General features: G+C 41.4%; 1 protein-coding gene across 2 annotated transcripts in view; it reads right to left on the bottom strand.

The window, feature by feature from the left end:
- Positions 1–1,510: 1,510 nt before the first annotated feature.
- The window catches only part of LOC147894111 (uncharacterized), a 31,971-nt gene continuing 21,667 nt past the window's right edge, over positions 1,511–11,814 (bottom strand). Inside the window, exons 2-6 of one of the 2 annotated variants that reach the window (XM_087385387.1) lie at positions 5,133–5,208; positions 4,827–4,951; positions 4,609–4,679; positions 3,318–3,399; positions 1,511–2,122 (exon numbers count right to left, since the gene is read on the bottom strand). In XM_087385387.1, coding sequence (XP_087241513.1) covers positions 2,102–2,122; positions 3,318–3,399; positions 4,609–4,679; positions 4,827–4,951; positions 5,133–5,208 — 375 coding nt within the window. In that variant the 3' untranslated portion in view covers positions 1,511–2,101. The remainder of the gene's footprint in view (positions 2,123–3,317; positions 3,400–4,608; positions 4,680–4,826; positions 4,952–5,132; positions 5,209–11,814) is intronic. The other variant, XM_087385388.1, reaches the window with a different exon arrangement.

The following is an 11,814-nucleotide window of genomic DNA, read 5'->3' as shown; positions in this document are numbered from 1 at the left end:
GCTGAGATGATAGATGAGGTGCCTTTCTTTTCCTACACCACACGGATTAGCAAGAGACTTTAGATGGACTCGTCGAGATGGACTCCCTCAAGAGAGAGACATTGGGTAACCCAAAGAGTGCCTCGGGATGTTCGCTCCAAGTTTTGGATGCGGTTGTGGTCCAACTTGCGACCGAGGAAGATTTCATACTTCTTTTGGCTAGCATTGCCCATCGGCCCATGGTTGGAGCAGATGCGAGTGAAGGGGCAATGCCATTGCTACTCATATGGTGTCATGGAGACTATCCCACACTACCTATGGAGTTGTCGTAGCACAGCGAGGATCTTGATGAGAGCCCTCAAGATCATGGCACGTATGCAGAGTCTTCACAGAGACCACCTGGGGGATGGTGGCTTGGTTGACAGAGGGAGGACACGCGTTTCAGATTGATGAGATCTCCCCAACCTACTGGATACAAGGTCAACACATTCAAAGGATTGCACTCCACGAGGCAACCCCCTTGACGCCCTAGCTCCTCCTCCTCCTAGGGAAGATAGTGTTTGGGAGGTGGTAGCCAACATCATGGCTTGAAACATTTGGGTGGCTCGCTGCAATCTTATGATGGGAGAGCACCCAATTCCACCCTCGGCTACCTTGGTTGCCATCTAGTAGGATATCATTTACACTCTACGGTCGACCTGGGAGCATGGGACTCCATGCTCCAAGGTGACTATTAAGAGGTGTGCTCATTTCTACAAGGCTTGGCCTGCAAGAGTTTTCTACATCTTCACTCCACGAGGGATTCGCTAGCTACATAGTCCCCCCCACTTAGCTGTTAGCCCCAGTTCCAAAGATCCCCTAGGCAGTGAGCTGGACTTCTCTGAAACAGGCCGGTTTCTCTTTCAACCTTTTTCGATTTTTTCATACTCAACACCTTCAAGGCTGTTGTCTTGTATGAAATCTTTCAAGCATTAATATAAGGTTCCTTTCTTCAAAAAAAAAAAAAGTCATGAACTACTTTATTACGGTGCTGCTTCCTTCAATTGCAATTGAAGAGTGATTCTACTCTTTCATGGTATTGATGGCTCCCTTGGGATGTCCTCAATAGGCTTCAATATGCCTAAGTTTAGCGATCTCTTTTACTAGTGTTTACGCAAAAGAGCACCTCAACCATTCTAACAGGTATAACCTTCTTTTAGATTCCATTGTTACTTTCACCAACCTAAGAACTTATTCCAGTGCATATCATTACATAAGATGAATCTTTCATCATCCATGATATTTGAACCATATTGATACTTTTGAAGGAATAAAGTATGCATCCAGGCTTGGAAATATCTAAAGCCTTCCTTTTGCGTAAGCTTTGACTTTCTTTAAAGGACATAAAAATTTACAACGTACACATGTAAATCCTAGAAAACCTCCATGCACGTGTGCATGTGCATGCTTGAATGCATGCGTATCAGAGGGAGTGCAAGTTTGGACTTCAACTTGTCACCGACTTACAATCCATTAGTTATTCATCTCATAACATAAGATTCCTTGCTAACCAATTTTAGCTTAAGTATCAACGGAATAAATTATAATTTATAAAAAGAACCAATTACTTTGAGCTGTCTAATTGTTGACTTGATCCATGTCCATGATTTTTCAACCAAGCATGACACCTCATGCCAACATCGGCACTCGCAAAATCACAGAGAAATAAGATGAGAGGCTAAAGAAGAGGAGTTTCGTGTAGACATCTCATTTGTCCTCCTACAATTTCATTATCAAATCATCGTGTCCCTTGTAATCTCAACTCCAAGTGCACCAAACAAACATATTATTGTAAGGATAGCTTAAGGCCCAGAAAATTGACACAAATACCCTAACTTGTAATGTCAAGGCCAAGGTTGCAATACGCAACATATGCTGGACTTGAACACGTCATCATTTGTACATTATCCTTGAGTTTTGCAATAGAAACTCAAAGCCTTTACAAGCCACTACAGAACTCTCTCAAAGAAGACATATCATGATCCCACAGAGACAAATACTCATATAGAGAAAGCTTATTGGCCTGAAAGAATGCTGAAGCCTGACATCACAACTTCGTAGTACTGCTACATATTTTCATCACTCATTTGAAAGGTTTGTGGCCCTGTTAAACAAAGCCCAGTCAATCACATAGGTTTTTACATTACACTTCCCTCGTGGATAGAAATAAGAGACTGAAAGAATTCTTGAGAGGAAGAGAAAACAAAACATGAGTTCATGATTAACAGTCACTGAACCACTGCACTACTGACCAGGTTCGTTACAGAACACAACATGATGATTCAGACTTTCTAGAGAGGCAGACAAAAATGGTGAAATAATTCACAAAAAACGTGGAAGAATCTTTAGGCAGAAGAAATGTGTACAATTTTCACAAAAGCAGAAATGGGAGACATTATGTCAAACTGAATCAAGATAACTATAAAAAGCAAAGCAAAGTGTTTGGTTAGTGATATCCAAACCCTAGTAGTAGTCAGTTCCAAGAGATCCAGAATCACATGGAGGACCCAGTACTTAAGAAGTGACAACCAAAATACATCAGCAGAAAAATGCCAGCCCAAACAAAAGCCCAATAAAGATGAAAATGAAAGAAGAGCACAAAGCGACCATACACGTGTTCAAGTAGATGGGAAAACATATAAAACAAGTCAGATGCCCGGAAACATCAATCAGATAAGCTGGCATGAAAACGACGAGTTTCTTCACCATATTTCTGAATGAGACAAAACACTCTTCACTTCTATAACGACCAGGTTCGTTACAGAACACAACATGATGATTCAGACTTTCTAGAGAGGCAGACAAAAATGGTGAAATAATTCACAAAAAACGTGGAAGAATCTTTAGGCAGAAGAAATGTGTACAATTTTCACAAAAGCAGAAATGGGAGACATTATGTCAAACTGAATCAAGATAACTATAAAAAGCAAAGCAAAGTGTTTGGTTAGTGATATCCAAACCCTAGTAGTAGTCAGTTCCAAGAGATCCAGAATCACATGGAGGACCCAGTACTTAAGAAGTGACAACCAAAATACATCAGCAGAAAAATGCCAGCCCAAACAAAAGCCCAATAAAGATGAAAATGAAAGAAGAGCACAAAGCGACCATACACGTGTTCAAGTAGATGGGAAAACATATAAAACAAGTCAGATGCCCGGAAACATCAATCAGATAAGCTGGCATGAAAACGACGAGTTTCTTCACCATATTTCTGAATGAGACAAAACACTCTTCACTTCTATAACGAGAGTAAGGGCATGTACAAACTGATTCATGATGAGAATAACAATGCTCTTTACCTTTGATGCCAGGAGTTCATTTGTCGCTTGCAATATAACCTTGTCTGAGGTAAGCACCTTTGAGAGTGCCCCTGGGCTGACTCTGCCAGATACCAGACAAGGAGAAATAGCACCCAGATATCAGAAACTGTTTCAAAACTCGAAAGACCAGATGATAGGTACATTTTTCTAACTAATAAATATCTGTACAAGGCAACCAAATGGAAGCTATAAACACCTCAGGATAGATGTTCCTTCCACACATAAATGGTGGGTCGTATTGAAGCAGGTAGTAAAGCTTACGTGTTTTTGAGAATAGATATTTGGGTTCATGGTCAACCCAGTCTCTCTCCAATTTGCTTGTAATCCCAATCTTATTCATGAGATTGAGGCTTGTGAAGGCAGACAATCATACGAAGACATGTAAACAAGTCAACAGCTACCCTTTTCTTTCCTTGGACACAAGGTGGTTCCCCCAGAACAACTAGACTCCTAGTGACTCCATAAACACTGTTTGTTGAAGAGATAGCAAGGGGGATCAGTTCCATGCTTCCTCCCCCCTCCCCCCAAAAAAAAAAAACGGTTGGAAGATGGACCATAAGAGGTGACTAATCAGATTGGACCTTAGTCTCTACAAAACTCTACACCCCAGAAAAGGAAGCCTGTGGACAGTTCAGAAACTTGGGTATAAAATCTGATGTCTCACACAGAGACACAACTCCTTTTCCAGGCATTCCATTGAGCTGAGTGATGCACATGGTGATGAACGTCTGGATTTGGATCAAACTCTCACATTAAATGACAGACCTGCGGGCGTGTTTTCCCTGACTGCAAGGACGGTTCACCTTTAGGTAAATCCCTTTGTTTGACAAGCAAGGACACTTCCTGCTTGCTGCTTTTGACAGTATCCAAGGCACTAAAAACAAAAGCTAGGCTTTTGCTTCTCTAGCTGTAGAAAGCTGGACCTTTTGCCCCCCTCTCTGCCACCCTCACTCAAGAAGACACAACCAGGATAGACGAGAAAAGCTGCATACTCACCCAGAGCTGCATAATAGTCCACGAAGGAGAAGCATGCAGACAATGGAAAGCACACAGCCCCAAGGATGCCTAAGCAATCCCCAGCCCACAAGCATACGTGCTCGAGGAGATCCTGTTCCTTGCTAACTAAGAGTTCTTTCAGTACATAAGCTCCAAAAAAAATCAGATTTTGAAGTTTCAAAATGTTTTGAAATGTATTTTGTTGCAACTATGAAGCAAACACAGCAAAACATATAATCCAGAGACTAAAATAAAGAAAGCCACACAAGCTCACCTCAGTATTCCTGCTGCCAAAAACACGAAGCCATCAGCAGCATATAGCAAATCCAACAAAGATTGCACACCCTACACACCAATTTTAAAAGAAAAAATTCTTGAGTTGAAAGTATCTTAAAAGCTTGTTAAACTGAAAAGGTTTTTAAACTAGAAGCATCCAAATGAATTCCTTCATTTTTCCCAAACATAATTTTTCATATCAAATGTGTGACAAACCTTTGCATAATCTGGATGGTTGGATCCTATTTTGTCTCCTTTAGTCTTTTTCCCTTTTTCCAAGGGCAAAAGTTGTACAAGCTCCAATGGTGGCTGATATCCACGAAGCTTCACAGGTCGCCTAACTAATCACAATTGCCATCAATTCAGCATATCAGCTTTGGATAAGTGCAAATTAAGCAGATGGCATAAAGAAAGAGAGAAACATTCCAACTAAGGGGGTGAAAAGGGACAACATTGAACTCGATGTCGATGTGCTTCAATGAAAAACAAATAACAAAATAACAAAAGAGTTTGACAGGGCACCTTTTGCAGCAATAAGAAGGCGCAAACGACTCATTGCAACAGCACGATTCTTATGCTGTGAGCGGTCATCCACAGCCTGTAGGAAGAACAGAGAATCAAAACCGAAAAAAAATATTTTCTCATGATGGAAATCAAAATTAAACAAACATCCTTTCTATTACAGAAGTTTTATTCTAAATATGCATTGCCAAGGAGAGGGATGTTCCATTGAGCTCTACTTGATGTAAAGAGACTTGCGGCAGTGCAAGATCAAACGGATCTTAACGAAAGAAAGCATAGTGTACAGATTATAATCTAAGAACATGCCTGAAAAAAAACAGAAATGAAATCTCTGCACAAACAAAGGAAAGCTATATGGGTGATTACAAAGTTTCTCTCCTCCCAGCCAACGTCTATAGAGCTACCATCCAGTTCAACGTTCGATTCAATTCGTGTGGTTACTTCTACAAACCCCCAATGCCCTAGATGAGTCTAGATTGCCACATGTCCAATTTCTAAAGCCTTCCTTAGATGCTCACTTTATCCTTGAGATTTCTTTAGATAACTTGCCCCTAGGCACAATTCACAAGTTGGAGCACCTAGGCTTTTGGCCTTTAGAGTCACCTAGTCATGTAATCGCCCTCAACTGCAACCTTGACATTAAACTTCTTGACCATACACATAAAGCGCAATCCAAATACAATACGAATGTCAGCCACTTACAAGTTAATGCCAATTGGTCCTTCCAAGGTCATGCTATCTCGACTTGAGCATAACATTCCTTTCCCTCTTAGTGTCCTTGATGATGAAATCTAGGAATTCTCTCCACAACTGATAATTGGATTCCCAAATAGAGGTAAACCCGCCATGCAACAAACACTGTGGGTATCTTCCAATTGCGTACTTGCATGCTCCTCGGTCCAGGATTCTCGTTGATTTGCGCCTAGCACTACCCTAAGAAAGACTCTCTTTTGTCAAACTCTATGAAAGATCTATTTTCATCTGCATACATCTTAGCTCTATCCATAGCTTGGCGGATATTCGCTATCACAATTGCTAGCATCTCTCGCATCTAAACAATATCATTCCTACGAACTTTCTAAGGTATTCCAACCATAGTTGGATTTGTTGGTCAATAACCATACTTTAACTCAAACGAGCTCATTCCCATAAAGGAATGTTTTTTATACTTATAGGAAAACTCCAACAATGACGACCGCTTGTTTCATGTACATATATCTAGATGAATCCAAGAACATGCCCAAACTCATCCTCTAAAAATACAACACATAGTGCAATTTCAATCTCATGGTAGCTAACATGGCATCCCCATTAACGTCATCAACACCTAGCAGTGGGTGTAATAGTATAAATGTATGCTCTCACCACATACAAATCCACACACGCACACATACTTGAGCCTCCATTTATACAAAGGTCTTCATACTGAGTTTATATTGGCACTCCGGGGTTGAAAGGCAGATTCAGTTGTGACAAAGGCTAACATTCATCTATGCAAAGATCTTCCTACATGTTTTGTGTAAGTTTGCCTAAATGATACGTATGCTCTCAGCGCAACCCATGCAAGACGAAATATATAACTGAAGCAAATCCGCCCTCGGGTTAAAGGCTACATGTTGTGTGTAAGTTTGCCTTAATGATACATATGCTCTTAGCGCAACCCATGCAAGACGAAATATATAACTAAAGCAAATCCGCCACTTGCGCAACACTAATACACTTCCTAGTCAAAGCCATCTTGGTAAGACAGTCAACCACAACAAGGATAGAATCATATCCACCTTGTGTCGTAGGCAAATCAACAATAAAGTCCATGGAAATGCTCTCTCATCTACCTAATGGTATCTCCAAGGGTTACTTCACCCGCTCTACCTTCCCTTCTTAACATGAGAAACACCGTAACATATTCATGAACATCTTTTTTAATCTACAGTGTAGAAAAGGGGTAGGGGCAGATTAGAGAAAAGGGCTAGAAGAGTGGAAGAGAGAAGAATGAGAGGGGAGAAGGAAGGAGAAGGGGTAGGAGAGAGAGAGAGAGAGAGAGAGAGAGAGAGGTGGAAAAGGAGGGGGGGGGGGGGGGGAAGAGAGAGAGAGGACTGCAAGTAGAAGGAAGGAGGAGGGAGAGTAAATAGGATTAGATGTCACATCAAAAAATACAATGAGTGGTGGATGGGGACTTAAATAGTCCCTCCACATTTCCACTATCTCCAGCTAAAGGGCCACTAAAATAGCCTTTTTCCCCCCTTCCTTACAGCCATCCCTTCCCACAGAATTTTGCTTTCAAAATTACATGTATCGGCTGCTATGCAAGGGTGCTGAGACAGCAAAGTAAAGTGACTGTTCATCTTCTAGAAGTCCTTTCCATCTTATGAGCTACTCAATGTATACCCTGTTGCGGAGTACTCGATCGCTGAAACAAACAATGCGCTCGAGAACATAGAGGATATGACCCTCCTCATCCATAAGATGCAGCTTTGGCACATGCTGATCTACATGTCGTTTCAGCCAAGAGGTGGATTATCATGTAAGGGCCATAATACCGATGAGCAAGCTCTGTGTTCGTAATACCCCTCAATGAAGCAGAACTATTTTTGTGGAGACATAAATGCACATAATCTCCCTCTTTGAAGACCAAATATATCTTGTGTTCATCCATATATTTCTTCTGCTTAACTTGGGCATCCTGCATATTCTTTTTAGCCAATTGCTGAAGGGCCTCCATTCTTTCGAACACATCTGGTGCTTGCTGATTTTTCACAGCATTGTCAGCAGTGAAGGAAGGCATTCCTGATACATTGCCTCAAATGGGCTCATGCCAATAGAGAGATGCTTGGTGTATTGTTGTAGCAAAATTCAGAAATTGTGAGCCACTTATCTTATGACCTCTGGATGTCATGCTAAAAATGCCTCGAGTATTCCTCCACCCATTTGTTCACCCTTTCTGACTATCCATCAGTCTTAGGATAGTATGCAATGCTATGTCTGAGTAAAGTACCCACTGCTGTAAATAATTCTTGCCAAAAGTGACCCATAAATTTTGCATCCATGCCACTGACAATTTCCTAGGGAAAGCCATGGTGCTTAAACACATAATCAATGAACTACTAAGCAACCTGTGATGCTGAATATTGGGTCTTAGTGGGTGTGAATTGTCAATCTATCCACCACAACATAAATGATGTCCCATCCCTTCTCTGTAGAAGGCAAGCCTATGATCAAATCCATTGCTATATGTGTCCATTTGCCCTTTGGAATGGGTAATGGTTGCAATAGACCACCTAGTCATTCGCTGTCCACTTTATTCTATTTGCAAGGCAAGCATTCAGCAACATATTTGACCGCATCTCGCCATATGCCTTCCCAAAAGCAGCTCTGTCTAACCCTCTGAGTCTTGGTGACACTTGTATGTCCAACCATAGGAGAGGAATGCATTTCTTGCAAGACCAGCTGCTTATATTCTGAGTCTGGCACTAGGTAAATTATGTCCTTGCACCACAGCAATCCATTATGCAATTTAAAGTCAAGTGACTTCGGCATGAGGGCTCTTGCAAATCTGAAAATATGGATGCTGCCTTTGAATTCTGCATATACTCTTCCAAAATGCCATGAAAACAATCCTAATAAATGATAGAGACAGCAGACAACGTGCAAGCCCACATCCTAGACAAGGCATCTGCACCCACATTTTCTTTCCCCTTCCTATACTCAATCTCAAAATCATAGGACTGCACTGAAGCCAACCATCTCTTTGTTAGAATTATAGATATAATTCAGCAGTGACCAATGTAATTTAATAAGCTAGTTAGGGGCACTTTTCCCTCTTTAAGAGGTTTTTCCCCCTAACCGCAGTTAGTTTACTAACTATGGTTAGTGACTACTAAGGTTTTGTCACTAAAACAAAACCTTATCTCTCACTCTTTGAGTTGTACTCTCTTTACACTCTTCTATTGCAACTCAGCTCTCAAGCTTTCAGCTCTCCAGCTCTCACTCTCTTGCTCTCTCTCTCTCCGCAATCTCTCACATTTGGTATTAGAGCAATTGATCCTGCTCCCTGCTTCTTCCCCGTTCAGCTCCAGCCTACAGCCCACACTCCTTCTGCTACTTTTCGTACCTTCAGTACCCTGCCGTACCGTACCTATCGTACCGTACCCTGCCGTACTGCACCTGCTGCGTCCGTACCTTCAGTACATGCGTGGTCGTCATACAGCTCGTCGTCCGTACAAGTGTCGTACAGTCCGTCGCGAGACTATACGGTTCACCGTACAATTCCGTACCTGCGCGTACAATTCGCTGCCACCAGCCGTACGGTTCGATGTCACCGTCCGTACCTGCGCGTACAAGCCGTATAGCAGGTCGTCGTCTTTGCTTCCGTACAGGTCCTCATACGTTTCTGCACCGTACAACTGTACCCGCTGATCCATACTCTGTTCGTCCGTGCAACTATACCCGCTGATCCGTACTCTATTGTACATCCGTACATTCTAATCAGTACTCTGTCGTACAGTCACCATACCAGTAGATCTGGTGGTATTTGTGCAGACATTTGTAGATCTTTGCAGTCATTTGGGTATTTTCAGGTTCATTGTTGCTTGTGAAGCAGACATTGCAGGCAGATTCAGAGGTTTAGCCAAAAATTTGGGGCTTTTTGCTGAAATTGCAAAATTTGGGGCTTTCTATACTTCTACCCTTTCTTGCTGCAATTTCAAGCTCGAAATTTGGGGCTTTCAGTTTTGCAGTACAATTTCTTGAAGAAATTTGGGGATTTTGTAATTACACTACAATTTCGCAGTGAAATTTGGGGCTTTTGCAGACAAAGCGCAATTCTTGCAACATTTGGGGCTTTTGATCAATTTGCCCCTTTCCGGTTGCAATTTCAGGCCTATTTTGGGGCTTTTGTGTTGGGAGAGCAATTTCTGGAGTTTTCAGTTCATACTGCCTTTCTTGAAGTGTTTTGCAACACTTTTGGCAAATTCTGGAGAGTTTTTGATGCTTGGACAGATTTCTGACAGTGCAAGTATAGAAATCTGAGTTGCATTTACAGCCAGTACTTGGCTGTGTTTTTTGGGAGTTGTGCATTTCATTCCCAGTAAGGGAATTCAGTTTTGTATCTGCTTAAATCTCTTTCTCAAATATGGCCCAGCAATGTAATGCGAGAGGCGATTCGTGATATATTTCAATTCAGCCCCTTGAAGTTTTCTACTCTCATAAGCAATGGGATGCCCTCCTTGCATCAACACTGCCCCAATCGAGGTACCACTCGCATCCGTACATACAACAAAGAACTCTCTCTCCATGTCCAGAAGTGTTAACACTGATGCAGTGACCAATGTTCTCTTAAGCTCCTCAAAAGCTACTTGGTGACCCTCTCCTCACTCATACAAGGAATGCTTCTTCAACAAATCTGTTAGTGGAGAAGCAAGATGTGCAAAATTCTTAATGAATCTGCGATAATAACTACACATCCCTAGGAAGGATCTCAGCTCATGTATATTTTTGGGTATTGGCCATTCAATTATGGCCTTGACCTTTTTAGGGTCAACCCGAATTTCCTCAGTAGACACAATGTGTCCCAAATACTCTATTTCTGTCTTGAAGAACTCACTCTTCTTGGTATTTAGGAACAATCGATCCTTCCTTAGGAGCTCCATCACCTTAGCAAGGTGATCCTTATGCTCTTCCTCATTCTGGCTGAAAACTAAAATGTTGTCAAAGAAGACTATGACAAATTTTCCCGAGTAGGGTCGCAAAACCCTTCTCATCAGCCTACTAAAAGTGGCTGGAGCATTAGTTAGGCCAAAAGGCATGACCAAAGACTCACAATGTCCAGTGAGAGTGCGAAAAGCAGTCTTATGTTCATCCCCAGCTTTCATACGAAGTTAATGATAACCAGATTTCAAATCCAATTTGCTAAAAACTTTAGCACCTTTAAGCATATCCAATAAATCATCCACTCTTGGAATCGGATACCGGTTCTTAATCGTCAGTTTATTCAAAGCACGGTAATCTATACACATACGATATGATCCATCCTTCTTCTTGACCAATAATACAGGTGCTCCAAGTGGAGAACTGCTTGGTCGAATCAGGCCTTTTTGCAATAGATCTTCAATTTGTTTTTCTACCTCCTCCATTTCTATCATGTTCATCCAGTATGGGACTCTATATGGAGGAGAAGCTCCTAGCTCTAAGTCTATGGCATGATCATCTTCTCTCTCCATAGGCAATTCGAATGAGTCATCTCTTGAAAATCGATCCTCATAAGCTTTAAGGAACTCATTTCTCTTCCGATCTTCGTTTGAGATATAAAGATCTTGTGAATCCCATATATACACAAGATTACAATCTACTCCTCTTTTTACCAATCTTTTTGCTTGGGTAGGAGTAATCAATGGAATTGTATACACGTCTCGATCCCCTACAATCCTTATGTTTTCATCCTTATGTACAAAGCAACAATGATGAGTATGAGGATGAATAGCAGGGTTAAAATCATACCGCCACAGTTTACCTAGAATCATGTCAACGTCTTGTAAAGGAGCTACTAGAAAATCCCTTCGATCTCTATATTTTTGTATACGAAAATGAATATTTTTTACTATGGATGTGTCTTCTTCATTGTGTCTCCTAAAAGCTCCTAAGAGCGACATGTTTTTTATAGGTTCTGGTTTAAGATGGAGTAATT

The sequence above is a fragment of the Dipteris shenzhenensis genome, chromosome 14 (assembly GCF_047967505.1).
Source record: "Dipteris shenzhenensis isolate YYH24624 ecotype China chromosome 14, Dip_SZ_1.0, whole genome shotgun sequence".
NCBI lineage: Eukaryota > Viridiplantae > Streptophyta > Polypodiopsida > Gleicheniales > Dipteridaceae > Dipteris > Dipteris shenzhenensis.
Note: the sequence above shows the minus strand (reverse complement) of the source record. Positions and strands in the feature narration are given on the sequence as shown.